Source organism: Triturus cristatus, chromosome 9 (genome assembly GCF_964204655.1).
Source record: "Triturus cristatus chromosome 9, aTriCri1.1, whole genome shotgun sequence".
NCBI classification, from domain to species: domain Eukaryota; kingdom Metazoa; phylum Chordata; class Amphibia; order Caudata; family Salamandridae; genus Triturus; species Triturus cristatus.
Window position 1 is genome coordinate 1,131,140,524 of NC_140592.1, and position 20,568 is coordinate 1,131,161,091.

The following is a 20,568-nucleotide window of genomic DNA, read 5'->3' on the forward strand; positions in this document are numbered from 1 at the left end:
GGTTCACGGTACGCCACGAGCACTTTCAGTTCACCGTGCTCCCTTTTGGCCTTACCAGCGCCCCTCGGGTGTTCATGAAAGTGTAGGCGGTGGTCGCAGCTCATCTGCGCAGATCAGGGGTTTCAGTCTTCCCCGATCTCGACGACTGGCTGTTGAAGGCGGGCTCGCCCGAGGCAGTTGTCTCCCAACTCCAGAAGACGGCCGAACTCCTGCACTTGCTGGGGTTCTCCAACAATGCGCCAAAGTCGCACCTGATTCCCTCTCAGAAGCTCCTCTTTATCGGAGCGGTTCTGGACACGGCGCCGTTTTGGGTTTATCCTCCTGAACAGCGAGTCCGGGACATTCGGGCTATGATTCCGATCTTTCAGCCCTTGTCCTGTGTTTCGGTCAGGATGACCTTAAGGCTGTTGGGCCTCATGGCCTCCTGGCCTCCTGCTGACCAATCATGCCAGATGGCATATACGGGCACTGCAGTGATACCTGAAGTTCCAGTGGGCGCAGCATCCAAGGGGACCAGTCCGAGTACATCCAGATCTCGGAGGGCACTGCACAGCAGTTGTAGTGGTGGCTCACGAACCAGCATTGGGTCAGCTGCAGATCACTCTCTCTTCCCCAACCAGAGCACACAGTGGTGACGGATGCGTCCCTCCTGGGATGGGGCGTTCACATGGGAGAGGCGGAGAGCAGAGGCCTCTGGTCTCCGACGGAGTCCAGGCTCCATGTCAACCTTCTGGAGCTCCAGGCAATCCTACTTGCACTGAAGGCATTCCTTCCCCCTGTCAAGGGGAGAGTAGTGCAGGTATTCACAGACAACACCACCGCCATTTGTTACTGCAACAAGCAAGGCGGGGTGGAGTCGTGGACCCTATGTCAGGAGGTTCTGCGTCTCTGGACATGGCTGGAACATCAAGGCATTTCCTTGGTGGTTCAACACTTGGCAGGTTCTTTAAACGCCAGGGTGGATGAACTCAGCCGCAGGTGCATGATGGATCACGAATGGCGTCTTCACTCGGAGGTAGCGCAAGGACTCTTTCAACAGTCGGGAGAGCCTTGCTTAGATTTATTCGCCACCGAAGAGAACGCGCAATGTCAGCTGTTCTGCGCGTTGGAATTTCCAAGGCGGCACTCGCTCGGCGACACTCTTCGTCACGAGTGGAGTTGCGGTCCACTGTACGCCTTTCCGCCTATACCACTTCGACCCAGAGTGCTGAAGAAGATCAGGCATGACCGGGCCCAAGTCATTCTTGTGGCCCCGGACTGGGCTCGAAGAGTTTGGTATCTCGAGCTACTCAGTGGATCCCCGATCCGATTGCTCTTCGGGAGGATCTTCTGTCGCAGCAGCAGGGGACGGTCCTCCACCCGAACCTGTCCAGCCTCCACCTCCATGCGTGGAGATTGAGCGGCGACAGCTGATTACATTTGATTTGCCTCCCGAAGTCTGTGATATCATTCTGGCAGCCAGGCGTCCCTCCACTAAATCGGCATAGGCCTGCAGGTGGAACAAATTTGTGGCATGGTGCACAGCAAAGGCTGTGGATCCCCCTTCTGCCCCTCTTTCAGAAGTCCTTTTGTTCTTTCTTTCTTTGGCCCGGCAGGGCTCTGCCCTGGGGCACTATCAAAGGCTATCTTTCTGCAATTTCGGCCTTTCTCAGGCTCCCTGATCAGCCCTCTGTTTTTCAAGATCCCTGTTGTAAATAGATTGCTCAAAGGCATTACTCACCTTTTCCCTTGTATTCCTTTTGTGATGCCACAGTGGGACTTGAACCTGGTTCTTACTTATTTGATGTGCCCTCCTTTTGAGCCGCTTCACAATTGTCCTCTTCAGTTACTAACTTTGAAGACTGCTTTCCAGGTTGCCATCACCTCCGCTAGGCGTGTGAGTGAGCTCCAGGCTCTATCTTGTAAACCTCCTTTTCTGTCTGTTCATCCGGACAAGATTGTGCTCCGCACTCGTCCTTCCTTCTTGCCGTAGGTTGTTACTCCCTTCCACATAGGGCAAACTATCACCTTGCCCACTTTCTTTCCGCCTCCCAACCCTTCCAGAGAGGAAGAGAGGCTCCACCGCCTGGACCCAAAACGTGCGCTCTCATTTTACCTGAATCGCACACAACAGTTCCGGGTGGATGACCAGCTCTTTGTTGGCTACGTAGGCGCCAAGAAAGGCCGAGCTGTACACAAAAGGACTATCTCCCGCTGGGTCGTCTTGTGTATAAAAGTCTGTAATTCTCTGGCTAAAAAGGAACTTCTGGTGGGGTTGCGCGCCCATTCTACCAGGGCGAGAGCAGCTACTACTGCATTGGGACGTGGTGTCCCCCTGCTAGACATCTGTCAGGCAACCATGTGGGCCTCGCTGCACACTTTTACTAAGCATTATTGCCTTGACAGCCAAGTCCGGAGAAACGGCTTCTTTGGCCGTTCTGTTCGCCGTGACTTTCTGGTGTGATCTTCGTTCGCAGACCCACCACCGGGGTTGGTATTGCTGGGGTATCTATTCTAAGGTAAGGAATCTATCACTAACGTGTCTCTTTCAGAACGACAAGTTACTTACCTTCGGTAACGATATATCTGTAAGAGACATTAGTTAGTGATAGATTCCTTACCGCCCCACCCATCCTCCCCGTTCTGCAAACTGATTTTCTAGGGTTAAGGTCATCCCTTTCAGGGCCCTAGTTTCAGTATCTTGCATGGCTCTGCGTTCCTGGCGCGGAAATTCGTGTACAGAACTGACGTCAGCGCGCGAGGGCGGCGTCTAAGTAGCTGCCGCTACGTCTTCCCGGCGATCATGACGCCTACGACAGACGTGGAGCCGCACAACACCACCTTCCGACGTGCAGGGGCACTGCTGACGAAACCTTTCCGGATCCAGTCTGACACCTGGGGGTAATTCTATGGTAAGGAATCTATCACTAACTAATGTCTCTTACAGATATAGCGTTACTGAAGGTAAGTAACTTGTGCGTTAAGTAAAATAGCAATATAAGTCAATACTTATTTTGTATCTGAGGCATGTTTTCACATGTTTTCCATTACGGCAAAACAGTAGTTGTATAAAATTAATAGTTGTTCAGCAGTGTGGGGCCAGCACTTTTTTTGACAGTTTAAAATTCAGAGTTCAGCACACTATTATACTGGTAAAATAGCAACAGTAGCAAAGGTCAGGCAGAAGTATGCTCCGGTGTAGTCTGTTCTAAAAGCAACAGTGTATCCGGTGATGTGCTTAGTCACCTCAGAATTGACTGGAATTAAAATGAAAACAGACCTGTCTGAAATGAAGAGTGGAAGACACCACGATGCAGCGTCTCGCTGTTGCATAAGTAAAGAATTCTCCTCAGAGTTTCCAGAAATACCCAGGCTAGTCGGAGCCACTCTGATTTATGACGCAGGTCAAGAGTGCTGTTCCCGCGCTTCACGGGGCTGCTTTCCTCTTGCCAGACAAGCTCCCACAACACATGACAGGGGTCGTTTTTCTTATCAGGAAATGTTGCATGTCAAATTCCGGGCTTTCCACGAAGTGAGCAGCTGGCTTTCTTCAGCCACAGAGCCCGTGAAAAAGCATTTGCCGCCATCAGTGGCACGGAGCTCCAGGCTCAAGCGTCCATCTTGTCGCGTGGCTAGACCAAGCCCCCTCGTTATATAATGTTAGACTTGAATGTAACTACTGCTATCGAAACCCTAGAAAGTTTCTGGGTTCAGTTTGGACTTAGTCCCTTTGAAAAGAAAAAGCGGTAGACTAGGAAGAAAGAGGCCCTTTGCGCGCTATGAAGCTGACAAGCCTATCGAGCTACTAGTAGGGATTATCATAAGGCCATTAAATCAGCAAAATTGCGTTTTTGGCCAGAAAAAGTGAATCTGCTAAACATTCCCTGAAGGAGGTCTTTGAAATTGTAAGAAAGATGACTCGCCCTCAGGCAGTGAGTCAAAAGCTGGATATTCACAGGACACGTGTAAAAATAAAATTTAGACTATCCAGAATTCCTTTTTCTCTCCTAAAGAAATGGATATGTGCTGCTCCATTGGCAAGCAACAGCCTTCCCTCAGAGGCGATACAACTATCTCAGAGATGGATCTAGATGTTCTTATGAAAAAAATTTAATTCCGGCTCACTTATTGATTCTTGCTCACCATCTATTTTGAAATTGCCATCTCCAATAATTGTTCCCACTCTTAACATATTTGCTTAATTCTTTCATTAAATCAGTGTCCTTGCCCAGAGCTTGAAAAGTAGTGATGATTTCTCCCATCCTGAAAAAGCCTAATGCAGGCCCTAACATTCCCTCAAGTTATAGGCCAATCTCTAGCTGCTTTTTATGACGAATAAACTGTTGAATCTCATATAAACTCTTTGGTTTTCTAGAGGCTAATAAAATTCTGGATCCCACGCAGTTTGGTTTCTGTGCTTCCCATAGCACGGAATTCATAATGCTTATTGCCTCTGAAGAAGCGGACAAATCCTGGATGCTGATGGCACAGCTGACCTTAGCCTTCTGGATTTATCTGCAGCCTTTGACACCAGATTCCATGCTATTCTTATCCAACACCCTAGAGAAATTGGTGACAAAAGGCTCTGCACTTGGAACTTCTTAGCTAATGGACAGCAAGCAATTATATTTCCACCTGTTATAGACTGTGCGGTCCCTTGGGGTTCTTCCCTGAGCCCCACACTCTTCAGCATTTTATATGTCTCCTTTAGCAGTGTTAATCCAGAGTGACCGCTTTAAGATGTTGTCCTATGCTAAGAATACCCAAGTAATAGTTTTGCTTGCTGAGAGTGGCTCCCAAAGCCAGCAGAAATTCTGAAGTTGTCTAGTTTCAGTCGCCGCTTGATTGAATAAAAAACACTTAGAGCTGAATCCAGATAAGACAAAAGTGTTGATTCTAGGTAAAAACCTTCAAGCCTGGAATAGCTTATGGTGGAACTCCTCTGTCCGCTGAAGAAGTGGCCCACAATTTGGATGTCAAATTGATACTCCTCTTTCTTTTAATCAACTGGTCCAATGCTGTCTCATCAACATTAGCAGACTACTTAAAGCAGAAAATGTCTTTCTCTATTACCCTTCAGGGCTAAAAAACAAAAACGGTCATACACGCTTTCATTACATCTTGCTTGGAATAACCCAACTCACTGTATCTCGGCCGTCCAGCTAAACTTTCAGAAAGCTCCAGTTGGTACACAACTCAGCTGACAGACTCCTTCTGAATCTTCCTTGATGAAGCTATGTTGCCTCTTTTTTGCGAGATCTGCAATGGCTCTCCTTTTCTAAAAGGATTCAATTTAAAACCTTGATGCACATCCACAGAGCTTTACAGCGAAATTTGTTCAAGCCTTATGTTTTGTAAAGGGAACTTGGTCCTGCCAAACTTCTAACTTCCTGAGGGGTATAATAGAAGGCAACTCCACAGCAGTACTTAGGGGCAAAACTGTGGAGCAGCCTACCTATTTGACTCCGGCTGATGAAGGACCACTCTTGATTCTTGAAAAATCTTAAAACCTTGTTATTTAGACAAACATTTATCTAACTTTCTCATCTGTCCCAACCAAGGAGGCTTCTCACTGTTGGGCTACCTTCTTCCATTTGTTGAGGTTGAGCACCTAGAAGCTCCTTCTGAGCAATAGTAGTGCTCTACAAATCTGTGTTACATTACAATGCTAACACATTTTAACATAATCATGCCATTGTTTGGGGAAATATGTTTGGATTTAGCATGATCTTTTGCTGCCATGTTTACCCTGTACAATTACAAATGGGGCTTCTACGATTAATTGTTTGTCACTGCAAACATAAGTCATTGCCTGGAAAAGTATCTGTAGTGTGTCTCAGGACTCCTGGTCAGTGGGCTGTCTCATCGTATTGTGAATGACCAAAAGGATATTAAGAAATTGTCTTTTATTTGTAACATTCATTTAAGAACTCTACCTGTTGTTTCTTTTATGTTTGCTTTGTCTTTCTCCTTTAATCTCCTACTGTGGCACTTGATGAATCTTAATTTTTGAAATCTGAAGGTCAGAATATTTTTTTAAAATAATGGGGCATTTTCAGTCTTTTGTTACAGAGCATTCAAGTACAAGACATTGTACCAAATGTGCATTGATTTACACAGTTGAACACTTAGTTTCTGAAAGTTTTATGGTGGTCCTTCAGGTGGTGTTTAGTTCCTTTTAAGTACTGCACAATGTTAGTGGTCAACTCTGCTATAACAATGGATTCATTAACCAACCCATCTATCAACATCTGTCCAGCCACCCATTCAGACTCACAAGTATCATTCATAAACCCAACCTCACACCCACACAGGTCCACAGCTCACAATCTCCGACCACATTAGCGTTAGATTCCTATATTAATCAAACAGTTCTGTGTTCTTTGGCATACCTACCTATCAAGACCTAGTACAGTGTTGAGATCCATAAACTGCAAAACAATGGCCCCTGACTTCAGTGTAGCATTATATTCAAACAGAAGGAGAGAGAGGGTAAAGGAAAAAATGGAGCCACTCTTGGTCCCCCTACTGGTAATGGTAAATTAACAACAGAAGAGTGAGGCCAAAGATTGAAGAGCCAGCAAGAGTAGTCACTCTCATTTTATAAAAGAACCCTCACTCACCAAACTGCTTGGTGAAATGCTTCATCATTGGGTTCCCACCGGAGAGGCTGAGTGCCTCTCCGGTGTGCTACAACTCCTGATCAAAAGGTTAAAGTTGACTTTACTCGCCCAGAGTAAATTCAATGGTGGAGGACCCCCCGGATCAGTGTAGCATTGGCACACACGCTTGAGCCCTTTGTTCAAAATGTTATAATTACTTACCATGCTTCCTTGTGTTGCTAATACTTTATGATTGCAGCAGTTGAAAATGTTTGTGAAACTTTCCTTATAAAATTTGTGGTATAGATCTTTTATCAAATAGATTTCCTTATCGAGAACCGTACTTCTGATCACCTTTTTAGTTACCAACACTTCGTACAAGCCAAGAGGATGATGTCTTTCATTTGGAGCAAGCAAACCCAACTACACCTTCATCCGTTATCTTCCCTTTAGCGAAGACACCACAGTGTGACCATATAAGCCCTAGCATGCTGGAACCCATCAACAGGTGAGAGATTAATTTTGCAATTTATTTGTAGGTCTATACCAGTTTCCTTTTAGTTATTCTAACATATGTATAACATTTGTTAGAATTGTAATGCATTAAATGTGCTTCTCTTATGCCCACTAAAAATGCTTTTTTAGGTAGGTTTTCTCTTTGAATCGAATTTTATTAATTTGAACGGTGAAGTGATTCATCCTCTCATTTGACATCTGCCTTAAAGAAGTCTGCACTTGGACACTATCATGGTCAACTCCTACAGACTTTAAACTTTGAAAAAAAACTAATAGTAATTCCAAGCCCAACCACTAGATACCAGAAGTATGCACAGCTTTGAATTGACACTACGGGCTCAAACAGATTGTTACAGCGAAGTAAGACTGTAATTCCTACTATGATAATAGAATCAATAAGTCATCACCAGCAGCAGACACAAATTAACATGTTTCTTCTTCATTCTAGGAACTTAGGATTCCTACTATGAAAAACATCCACAATTAAAAAGCCAGGGCATGACACTAAGTCACAGACATGCACAGCAACACATGCACACACACTTGCACCACACATACCCAAATGATCTAATAAAGTTAGCTGTCTGTTATAGATTTTGTTATAGTTTACACAACTGCATGTTACCTGGGAATAAGTTAGTCAGTGACCTGGTAAGCAGATGGGTGTGCTTGTAACATTCACATCGAGAACATAATCATGTTCCTGAATCATCAGTAAGACCTGGTTCGCTGTGCACATATACAAAGTACCTCATTATCTCTTCTTGCTTTCCTCATGTCCTCTCTGTTCAGACTGTACATTTCATCTTTACCTTTTCGTCTCGCCATCATCCCCCTTTTAATAACCATTGCACCCCAATCCTCTCTCTATTACTCTTACCAAACTTTCTCCCTGTCACTTTTCTGACAGCTCAAAATCCTCCCCACCTAATCCCTCATATCCAAAGACACGTCAACAACCTTCACCCTTAACTGTTGGCTTGTCTGCTTTTTTCCTCTTTTATCCAGCCCTCAGGCTTGGATTGTGTTACCTCAATTCACTGTGCTGAGAAAACCGGCTTAACCTCCCAGTCTCCCATAGTAGGGTTACTCTTCCCTGTCCAGGACCCATTCACCTTCCATTTGGGCTGCTCCCTCCTCCTTTTTTTTGCTTTATCCCTCTGTTACCTGTCCCCTTCTTATTTTACCTCCCATGCATGCTGTCCATGGAGTTTCACTAGGCGCCGTGCTGTGTACTAACTTCCATTTGGGACCACCAGCAATATTAATCCAAGGTATCAAATCAATCAATCAATCATGGAATTTATATCGCGCACTACTCACCCGGAAGGGTCTCAAGGCGCTTGGGGAAGGGGGTCTGCTACTGCTCGAACAGCCAGGTCTTGAGCTGTTTCCTGAAGGCCAGGTGGTCCTGGGTCAGCCGCAGGTGGACGGGTAGGGAGTTCCAAGTCTTAGCCGCCAGGTAGGAGAAGGATCTTCCTCCGGCGGTGGCTCTCTGGATGCGAGGGACGACGGCGAGGGCGAGGTTCGCGGAACGTAGCTGGCGGGTGGGCGTGTAGAAGGTGAGGCGGTCGTTGAGGTACCCTGGGCCCAGGTCGTGGAGGGATTTGTGTGCGTGGGTGAGGAGTCTGAACGTGATCCTCTTGTTGACAGGGAGCCAGTGCAGGTCTCTCAGGTGGCACGAGATGTGGCTGCGTCGGGGGACGTCCAGGATGAGTCGGGCGGAGGCGTTCTGGATACGCTGAAGTCTTTTCTGAAGCTTGGCTGTTGTACCGGCGTAGAGGGTGTTTCCGTAGTCTAGTCTGCTGGTGACGAGAGCCTGGGTGACCGTCTTCCTGGTCTCGGTCGGGATCCATCGGAAGATCTTCCGGAGCATGCGGAGGTTGTGGAAGCAAGCTGAGGAGACGGCGTTGACTTGTCTGGCCATCGATAGGGAGGAGTCCTGGATGACGCCCAATTTGCGTGCGTGGTCCGTTGGTTTGGGTGCGGTGCCTAGTGCCGGAGGCCACCAGGAGTCGTCCCATGCGGAGGGCGATGGTCCCAGGATGAGGACTTCTGTCTTGTCCGTGTTCAATTTCAGGCGGCTGATGTTCATCCATTCAGCGACGTCTGTCATCCCTTCGTGTAGGCTGGCTTTGGCGGTGTCGGGGTCTCTGGAGAGGGAGAGAATCAGCTGGGTGTCATCGGCGTAGGAAATGATGTTGAGGTTGTGTTGGCGTGCAATGGCAGCGAGGGGTTTCATGTAGATGTTGAAGAGAGTGGGGCTGAGCGACGATCCTTGCGGGACGCCGCAGATGACTTCGGTGGCCTCGGAGCGGAACGGAGGGAGGCGTACTCTCTGTGTTCTGCCGGAGAGGTATGAGATGATCCATTCCAGAGCCTTCCCTTGGATGCCGGTGTCGTTGAGGCGTTGGACTTGTGTGCGGTGGCAGACAGTGTCAAATGCTGCGGAGAGGTCTCGGAGGATGAGTGCCGCTGTTTCACCGTTGTCGAGCAGGGCTCGGATGTCGTCGGTGGCTGCGATGAGGGCGTCTCGGTGCTGTGGTTGGCTCTGAATCTGGACTGCGATGGGTCGAGGGATCCGTTCGTCTCGAGGAAGGCTGCCAGTTGCTTGTTGACGACCTTCTCGATGACTTTGGCAGGGAAAGGAAGGAGCGAGATGGGGCGGAAGTTCTTGAGGTCGGTCGGGTCCGCTGTTGGTTTCTTCAGCAGAGCGCTGAGCTCGGCGTGCTTCCAGCTCTCCGGGAAGGTGGCTGTGTTGAAGGAGGTGTTGATGATGTCTCGGAGGTGGGGTGCGATGGTAGAGGCGGCCTTGTTGAAGACATGATGGGGGCACGGGTCGGGCGGAGATCCGGAGTGGATGGTGTTCATCATGCGTGACGTGTCTTCGGGGGTCACCTCGGTCCATGTCTGGAGGGTGGCGGCGGGGTGCGTAGGTTCGACCGATGGGTGCGGGGGTGGAATGGCGAAGCTGTTGTGGATGTCTGCGATCTTGCGGTGGAAGTACGAGGCGAGGGAGTCGCAGAGGTCCTGTGAGGGAGTGATCAAACTAATTGTTACATTAAATCCAATTCATTGCTGAGATTTGATTTAAGGTACCAATTAATACAAAGGGCACTTAAGAAAGTGACACTTTTGTTGCCCAAACCTCCGGAAGCCTCTCCTGTCTATTTGCAGCAGTTGTCACTCAAAGCAACATGCTGTCTTACTACTCGGAAGTGTAAAGCGCTCCCAGGAACTGAGAACAAAGAGAATTGCTGGTGGAAGGAGGAATGACCTCTTCTAGCAGGATGACTTCCGGGCAGTAGCCACAGATGGAACAGCTTCAAAGAGGCTAACCCCTCCATGAAGCAAATTCTGACCACACCTTCTTCTTACTGCGTTTTTGTGTAGGCAGACAGGCTGGCATCTCCTCCTGGGGTTAAAAACCAGTTCCAGAATTGGTTTTCTCGGAGGAGGGGCTCATTATGCTGGGTTGCACCCCTTTCTGGAGGAGGGGCACATTATGCTGGGTTAGGCTCCTCACAGGGGAAGATGACCTGAGCCAGCTTTGATTTAGCCAGAAATGGTACTTTGCGATAGTTTTATCTTAACCCCAGAATGTGATTCAAAGTGGGAAGGGTAACCCCATTAAAACTGTTGCCCCATTGGCTAGTGCATCCTCCCCTTCCTCAAACACAACAATGGCATAAAAGTGGCCCTCCTAGCACAGAGTCCTCAGATCACTACTGGACTGGAAAGAAGGTGAAGAATGACTACCCTTCTGTTCCTTGAACCCAGCAAAGAGAGGCTACACCAAAAACTGGACTTCACCTGCTGGCACCCGCAAAGGTAACTGGCCTGCTGTGCCCACCTGTGCTCCACCTGCTTCAGCACGGACAAAGTGACTCCAAGGGCTAGTCGACTAGCCTTTTGTTAAGCTTCAGGACCACCAAAGGCTAAGGACTCCTGCACTCCGTGAGAGCCCAGCTGCCTGGGGATACCTGCTGCCATTGAATGCTGAAGTGCCTGTTATGCGACCAAGTCCTGACCTTCCCAAGGGGTTCACAAGCTCGTGGGACCTTTAGCCAAAATGGACCCTGGTCTCCAGAAAGAGAAGATCTGCTTATCTGTAAACAGCCACTTCAACTCCTGTAACCAGGAGACCAGTTGTGGAGTGGCTACTGGATCTGCACTGGAAGTCCCTACTGCATAGTGGGAGAGCAAGTCCTAATGCCGGAGATGACCCCTGGCACTCGTGGATCCCAGGATGGCCTCACTGCATCTTTTCAGCATCCTGCATCTGCAGCATCAGGACCACTTTGTGGTTGGATTGGATACAGAATAAAAGTTCAGAAAAGACCCTGAGACTACTGGACTCAACAGTTAACTGTCTCCCTGGGTCTCAGGGTGCCCTGTGACTGGCTTCCAACCCGTAGTTGCTTATCCAAGTGAAGAGAAGTAGCGCTGTACTAGCCACTTGGCTAAGACCTGCTAAACCGCTTAATCCTACATTTCCCAAGAGTGAAATTACAGTGATTACATGCCTTTAAAAAATCATATCTCTGGTTTCTCCTAATAGACTTTTGTTGCTTTGGTTCCTATTTTAAGATAAAAATACACTCAATTTTATAAATTGGTGTCTGATTATTTTTGTGTTGTATTACTTATTAACTGCTTTGGTACTCCTAAATACTTTACACTTGTTCCTTTGATTAAGGCTGACTGCTCTGTAAATCAACTACCCAGGACTATGCTAAGGGATAGTTAAAGAAATCTAACTGGACCTGCCAAAAATTGTGACATTATTACATGGTGAGGTCTCACAACTACACCACATAATAATCCGCTTACCTGCAACAAATTACTGAATTTACCTCTGAGTGTTTCTGTCATGTAAAGTGATTAGGGAAAATTCTTCCTTATCTGCCAGTATCACCCCACATTTCCACAATTCAACCCATAATTGGAGTGTAGTTGGTTTACTGTAATGCTCTTTATCAAATTGCTCCAACCTACACAATTCAATGTCTTCAAATCATTCAAAATTGTGCTGGACTGCTACTTTTGAATGATTCCCGACATTCTTCAATCCGATAGAGATATCTAGCTATAGATTCCTTACTTTAGAATCCTCACCAGGCGCAAGACTGGATCCGGAATGTTTTTCCCAAAGCACATCAGCGTGCCGTCAGAGGGCGTTGCGCTACTCTGTATCAGCGTCCTCCACGGGATGTCTCTCTAGGACAGAGGTCTTCAATTTGTGGGGCTGCACCCCCAGGGGGTCGTGGAGTCCTGGAAAGGGGTCCTGCATTCCTCAGCTTCACTTGTGCCTGCAATTGAAAATGTTTGCTTTCCTTTGATGGCTGATTTAGATTATTATAAGATGAAGTTTAATCAATTGAGTGTCTTGTGTGTGAAAAGCCTTCATGCCAGGATGCCTGCTTGCCTGAATGATATGCAAATGTGCGCTATTAGTTAATCTGCAAGTGTACAGGATGCTTGGTAGCTGGTTCTGACTTTAATTGATGCAACACTCCAAGCTTTGGGATGAAAAAGATTTGGGTTTTTTGAGTGGTAGTGCAAAGACTTAACAACTGGGTTATTATGTGTGTGCTTTAATTGTAACTACACTTACACAGCCCTTAGTACCCATAAGGAGGTGTTAAAGGGACAGTTATGTAAAAAAAAAAATAATAATAATAATTACATGGTATTACTAAAATCTACATTTTGGAAGCACCATTTTATCGTAAAACATTTTGCGCATTTTGTAGCAGTCTATCTTACACTGTGTGTAATACAAGTATAAAAAAAATGACTTACATATTCACAGTGCTTTCTGTCACATGCTGTGACCGAGTAGCACTAAAAATACACGCCACTATTCTCCACTGCACAAATCAAGATTTAATTCTGTGTCTCTCTGGTTACACACAGATGTCTGCAGTGCATTACCTAATGGATGTTTCTTAATGTACTACAGTGCATTTCCCACCGAGTAACAACTTTTAAAATGTTATTTTTCATTTACGCTGCCCATTATTTTATATGTAGTAATCTGATGGTGAAAGACCTTAAAAAAAAGTGCAGAATATTTTGGGGATTAATTATGAGAGGCTTGCATCACCAGATCATCTCTATTTTTGAGGCTCCAGTGGCACAAGCGTCTCAACCATACCTACGAGGCAGTGCAAAGCCACCTGCATGGCTTCATAGATTTAAGACATAGCAGCGCAAGTCACTGCGCTGTCTTACTCTGTGTCAAGGAGGGGCTCCATGGGCGTTGCGTGGGATTCGAATGCAACAACCATGGATTTTGGTGCTGCCCCATATTTACAAACCGTGTAAACCTGGGGCAACTCCAAAAACGGACGCCTCCTCAGCGGAGGCATAACAAAGAGCATTTTTTCATTTCTCCTCATTTTTTCCTCCATCCATGTGTGCTACATTCTGCAGCTCACATAGAAAGAGGAAAACGCCTCTCATTATTGTTTTTGTGAAGGAAGGTGCCTATGTTGGTGCTAGGCAGGAAGTTATGCACCAACACAAGGGAAAAGGACAGGAATGAATCGTATTTTATAAATACGGTGCGTTCATGCCCTTTCACATTGGCGTAGGGTAGTGCAGTAAGAAGACTTGCGGTGCTGCCCATGCCAATTCCTCATAAATTAGGCCCTTTGTTTTCAGCTACACCTTTGAGTGCACCCCACGCTCATTGACCTTTGGTTTGCTATATACTGTTTAATATTATTTCCCCACCATAAAAGTTATTTGCTGTGTTAATTGGGGGCGTTTATGGTTTTTGATGGTTGTCAATGATGAGGAGTACCGGGTTCTAGAAAGTTTTGTCAGAAGGGGGTCCTTACACCTAAAATTGTTTGACAAGGGGATCTCGGCATCAACAAGTTTGAAGACCTCTGCTCTAGGGCATTGCCTACTGCCTCTCAAGTTCCACCAGTAACTAAGATGTGCCAGGGTGGTCTCTGTTTCATCCATCTGATGGATAAAAAACTAGAACAAGCTTCCTCTTCTTTCTCTAACTAATAGATAATCAGCAAACAATAAAACAAATTGGCTGTTTCAGCTCTAGGTTCATTGAACTGAGCAATTACTTGTATGACCCTTCTTTCTAGGTGCCATGACACCTCTCAGTAATCAAACTCTATACTTTCAAAAATAAATTAGGAAAGCAGAAAGTGCTACAAATGCAAGCTCTTTTCACCTGAGCGACGCCTCTTGCCATTCCAAGGAACTCTCTGTAACTTTGGAAAATTCAGAAACATGGTACCACCTGTGCCAAAATTGATTCTTTCTAACATCTTTGGGAGGTACTAGCCAGACATTACTGTGAAAAGTCAGAGACATCAACAATTGCTTTACTGGTAAGATTTCAACTTTTCCCCATCACCTCTATTGGCCATTCTGCATATTTTCCACATGCTCACACCTTCAGTATTTTCCATACCAACCACCTCTGGCAGGAGTTTCCGATAATCGAAAGCCTCATCTCCCCGGCAGTATTTCAAGGTCCACAACAGTTGCTAAGCCAGCTAACTAAAGTGGCACAAAACAGCATGTGAATCTGATATTGTTCCATGAGACCTAAATGATATGTACATCAAACCACTGTAGAAAAATCAAAGACTTGAGCATCAAGACCGTACAACTTTGACATACTATCAAGGGAAAATCTGGTGCCAAGGTAATGGAACTGTAGCATTGTCTGTAATTGATGGAGTGTACTGAAGAGAACAGTCCTTGTTGCCACACAAAAAAAGTTTTCTGCCCTTCTTACCTCGTCGGATGATCTCAGAATCAAAAAAAGACTTGAATGTGGCAGCTGTACCCATCCTCACAGATCTGCCATTAGAATTCAACACAGTACACCCAACGACACCTCAAAGTTTCGTTGACTGTGGTGTTTGATTTAGGGTCTACGACTGGACCTCGTTTTCCTTTTTGTAGTGAGACCTAACTATTTCGATCCCCCTAAACTTTCCTCCATTCACCTCTCCCCCTTTCAAAACCCTCTCCACAAGTTACTTATGCTGTATCCCAGCCCCTTTCCCATGTGATCCATTCTTAAAGCCTTGCTAGCAAAGCTATGTTGAAGGCAGCCGAATCATCTTTTATCTCAAATATTTTACAGAAGCAGGTGCCACAATGGTTTGATCTGGCTCCTCCGAACTGAAAACCAGATGACCAAAAAATACATAAAACTGCTTGCAAGACCAAATCCTTACCTTTAACAAGTGTTCATCTGCTCATCAAATTCAACCATCATCCTCAGTACTGTATTTCTTAGTTATCCTGTTTGACTTGGTGAAGAGCTTGAGAGTTATACTGTACTCTGGTCTGTCCTTGGAAACATAACTCAATACAGTAGTTAAATCATACTTCAAGTTTCTCAGGCTCCTAGGTGGTTCTTTAAAACCTCGTCTGATACTATTTCCTTATCTGCCACATCTAACTTGGTAACAGACTTAAGACTTTTTGGGGGATCAAGCAGCATGTACAGCATGACACTCTGAAGGTGGGCACCTTTTAGTTCTGATTCCTATGTCATATGAAATCATGTTTATTAATGATACACTCCACCTAGCACTGACTGACTATAAAACACTGTTTTATGATACCAAATCACCATGCAGTCATCAGCGTATTCATCTTTTCTCTCCCTGTATTAAAGTGCACACATGGGAGAGCTCAGGCAAATTGCTGAACGTATACCTTATAAAAACAGCTTCCATTTCCAGATTTTGGCTATCTTAACTTTCTTCTCGATACCTTATGGAATCAATTAACTTACCCCTTTTGAGAACTGGGATTCCATTAATATATCACATAAAAGTTTAGCAAGGAAGAATCATGACTTGCTCTACAATTGTATCCAGACACAGGAGCTATGTACTTGGCTATTGGGTCACATATTCTACTTCTCATATATTGGAGACACTGTTTTAAGCTATATCAAATAAGAGACCAGTTTGCAATTCCCTTTTCCCTCTCTCTACTATCTGCTTTCTTGCTCAGTAACATACTTTCGTGGATGTGCTTGTGCCTGCACCTTCCCTCACTGCTGCCCGCGTTTTCACTGGTTCATATTGAGATACCCTGCTATCCTACTGTCATGCTTTACCTGAGAGAGCCAGTGGACTGGCTAAATGTCCAGTGAAGCGATGGTGCTGGTCGCTCATGGTCCAGGTGTGGCTTACAGGCAAGGGGAGGGAGGGGGGGACGGGGGGGGGGGTATCTGGTGTGGCTTGCAGCTCCAGACTTCCAAAATGGTTATGTGTGGAGCAGCAAACTGTGGTGAACAGAGGTGAAGTGATTAGCTGATTGTGGGGACAGTGAGTCATGTTGGAGCTTGTATTTAGTGCTCACAAACCTTTGCCCAGGTGAAGGGCCAGTCACCATTTGCAACACAGCCTTATGAATCAGCGGAAACCCCTCTATTTGTGTACGTGATAACCCACAATAGTAGGATATTCCGAGGGTCCTGAGTAAAAGACCTCTTCATGTGGTTTGGATGGCTTCTTGAGTGTCCCTTTCTGTGCTGTTTCGATACACTGAGATTTAAATCAGGGATGTATTTTTTCAAGCCATCTTAGACTTTGAAATCTGTAGGCTGCATTTTGGAGTTTCTAGAAACTTTGAAGTGAAACGCAAATGGATGTAGTTTGCCACCAGGTCTGAGCATCATTTAATTATTCAACTTTAAGTATTATTTTAAGTCTTCTTGCTATAAATTTAAGACATATCGGCACTTCACATGTAAGGGACCTTATTCAGATGCATAATTAGAGCAAACCTCTCTGGACAGGCTAAAGCAGATTGTTTTATCTTCCAAATTAATCTTGTCTATAACTGTCTGATAGCTGTAGTCCGTTTTGTCTACCAAATTTCAGCGATCAGTAGAACTCTGCAGTGCCTTTGCTAACACATTGACTGACAGATGTTTAAATATTCGTGTAACAAAGTAAAGCTTTAAACCTGCTTGGCACACTGATAGCTGTAACATGGGTGAAATCTGTAACTAATGGGTGTCGTAATACTTTTCCCCTCATTTCAAAGGGAGATACATTTGAAGTCCTGAACAAATTAAAATCTTGGCCACTAGATGATCATTGCTCAACATTGAACCTGATAGTGCAGTCGTCCTTATTTCTGCAGGCTTGCACCAGCTCCTTACCTTTGCTTTGTGTTCTAGCTCTCTCTGGAGGAGCATGGCATACATGTGAGTCTGCAGAGGTCAAAGAGTTTGCTGGGTGCTGCCACTGGCACCATCTCCAAGTTGTGTACTTGGTTTCTGGTTGCTGGACTAGCTCCAGCAGCGAGTCATGGTGTTAAAATGATGAATTCTTGAATGAAGACAGGAAATGAGTAAAGTTCCAATACTGGTATTTATTCATAAGCCGTGCAAGTTAAACAGCTCAGCCACCCAACCGCCTCTGGCTCAAGTCAGTAATTCCTTGTCCCAAGATTCTACACCTGAGCCTGAGCAATTCTACAGTTCTAGAATGCATAGTTGTCAACCCAGGAAGATGTAACATTACAACACATCTCCCTTTGTAATGCAACAAACAAAAGAGAGAAAAAGTAGACAAGCAACAAAGTAATACAACATTACAAAGTTATACCACATAGTCATTCAAGTATGAAGGAGCACAAGACTCTCTGTTAGATCTCTTTGGAACCCCAGGAACACTTTTGTCACAAACATTATGAAAATAATTTCCCGTCTCTTCAAATACAGCAACCCTGCCTAAATTCCAAACCCTATGGTCCGAGGTCTTCAAAGCATTATCAAAGACCCTAATGACTTTCAAAGGTCTTGAGAATTTAGAACCAGAAACACAGAAACCAGGTTTTTTTTATCATAACAAGATCACCAACAGCAACCTCAGGTGACTTGACAGTATGCCTCACATCATAATGTTCTTTACTTTTCAAACATTTTTGATCTTCTTTCTCTTTCCAGGAAACCAAATCACGAACCCCGCACCTGTCAGAAAGAAATCGTTTAACCCATGGTGGTTCTAAAAAAGTATCAAGTTGTCTTCTACGAAACATAAGAAAAGGAGTTTTACCAGTTATTGAGTGAGGCGCAAAACAATAAACGCCAACTCTTTTAGACACCTCTTCCTTCCAATCAAGACTGTTTTGTTTTGCTAGGGAAATAGTTTCATTTCAAACCTTTCAACAGTCCCATTTGATTCAGGGTGATATAGGGCACATTTCTTATGAACAATTCCACAATTAATAAGAAATTCTTCCATGTCTTTAGAGACAAGTTGGACACCATTATCTGCCAACAAGGTTTCTGGTATCCCTTCTCTGGCGATCAAATTTTTAAGGAAATCGATAACAGTTGTAGTGTTAATATTTTTGACAAAAGCTATTTTTGGCCACCTGGAGTAAAGATCCATCACAACAACGACATAAGTATAAGACCTATTGCCAGGCACAGGTCCCAAAATGTCAAGAGCTATGTCCTTCCATGGACCGCAGCAGCGAGACCTCATTTCCAGTGGTTGAGTCCTGATTTTTAGACTCTTCTCACTAATCGAACATTGAACACATTCCCTAACAAGACGCTCAACCTGTAAAACCATACCAGGCCACCAGTAAGTCGAGCGCAGTCTCCCTTTAGTTTTAGAGATCCCTAAATGTGCTTCGTGTGCCAGGCCCAGCAAATCCTTTCTTAAAGCAAGTGGAGGGACTAACCTGTGACCTCTCCACAACATTCCATCACAGCAGAACAGTTGATCTTTCACAGACCAAAAGTCTTTCACAGACAGACCTCCTTGTGACGCCAACCATCATGAATGAGTTTCATTAAATTCTGAATAACCTCATCTTCATGACAAGCAGTGCGCCAACGTTCTTGAGAAATTATCTTGTAGTCAATCTCACAAACAAAATCATGAGAATGACTGAAAGTTGGATCAGCGTGGTCATCAGAATGAGAAATTGGAACTAATCTAGAAAGTGTGTCAGCAACAAAGTTCTCTGAACCAGGAATATGCTTAACACAAGAATTATAACCCTGCAACCCAACAATCCATTTAGAGATTCTTAGTGAAATTGAATCAATAACTTTACTGGAAAATACTTCACACAGTGGCTTGTGATCAGTTCTGATTACAAATGAAGTACCCCAAAGACATTTTTTTAAATTTTTTAATGGCCCAATAGACTGCAAGGGCCTCTCTCTCAATGACAGAGCACCTAGATTCATCACCTTTCAGACTCCTAGAAACAAACATGATGGTGTTCTCAGGATTTGTGCCACCTTGATACAAAACAGCACCAAGACCCTTCAAGCTAGCATCAGTAGAAATGAGAGAGCATTTGGAAGGATCAAAATTGCGCAGCTTGGGAATATTGGACAATTTACACTTTATTTCAACAAACTCCTCTTCACATACCTCATTCCATTCAAATTTTACCCCCTTTTTTAGTAAGTTTCTCATGTTGAAAGTAGCTTCCGCAAAGTTTTTAATAAATTTGTTATAATATTCTGCCATCCCTAGGAATTCCTCTTTAGTTGAGGGAGCAGTCAAATCTCTGATGGTATTAACCAACTCAGCCTTGGGAACTACACCATCAGCCGTAATGGAATGACCCAAATAGTCTATCTTGTCAAGACCAAACTTGCACTTTTCACGTTTAATGGTGAGATTGTGTGCAGAAAGTCTATCCAAGACCTGCCGAACTCTGCTGCCATGTTCCGATTCGTCACATAGACCAAGATATCATCATGGTAAACGCATACCCCCGGGAGAGTAACTAAAACCTTCTCCATGATGCATTGGAAGACTGAGGCAGCGGACACAAGGCCAAAAGGAAGATCTAAAAGTCCCAAAGGGCGTAACAAAGGCAGTCAAATCCTTAGAGGCCTGATCAAGCAAAATCTGATGATACGCAGACGTCAAATCGATGGTGCTGAACATTTTAGCACCACGCACCATGCTCAAAAGGTCTGAAATGTTGGGAAGTGGGTATTTATCTACCAGCACACATTTATTGAGTTCCCTGAGATCTACAGATAATCCCAAAGAGCCATTAGGTTTCCTGGCAGCTACAACTGGAGCCAACCAGGACATGCCTTCCACCTCTTCAATAATGCCCTGTGGTTTGAGCTTTTCTAACTCACCCAGCATTTCATCCTTAACAGTAAAGGGAACATTCTGCACTTTGCTTGAAACAGGAATGGACCCTGGAATCCATTTAATTTTGTGACAGTAACCCTTCAAACAACCAAGTTTGTCACCAAAAACCTGAGGATATTACTTCATAAGATCATCTCATAGGGGAGAGTGATGATTTACTAACTTAACAGCACCTCTATCTTTCAGAATTATGGGAGGAGAGTTGTTAGGATCCAACATAACACCCAGGTCCTTCTGATGCCACCAGCTTATAATACAGTCCTATTTCTTAGAAACATATACTTTACCTCAAGTGAAACGACCCTCATATTCTA

At 44.9% G+C, this 20,568-nt stretch overlaps 1 protein-coding gene across 6 annotated transcripts in view; it reads left to right on the top strand.

Annotated features, from left to right (window-relative positions):
- MIS18BP1 (MIS18 binding protein 1) overlaps positions 1–20,568 on the top strand; it is a 772,466-nt gene that overhangs the window by 644,032 nt on the left and 107,866 nt on the right. For all 6 annotated transcript variants that reach the window (XM_085627030.1, XM_085627029.1, XM_085627031.1 and 3 more), the window contains one exon: positions 6,944–7,089. In XM_085627030.1, coding sequence (XP_085483156.1) covers positions 6,944–7,089 — 146 coding nt within the window. The remainder of the gene's footprint in view (positions 1–6,943; positions 7,090–20,568) is intronic.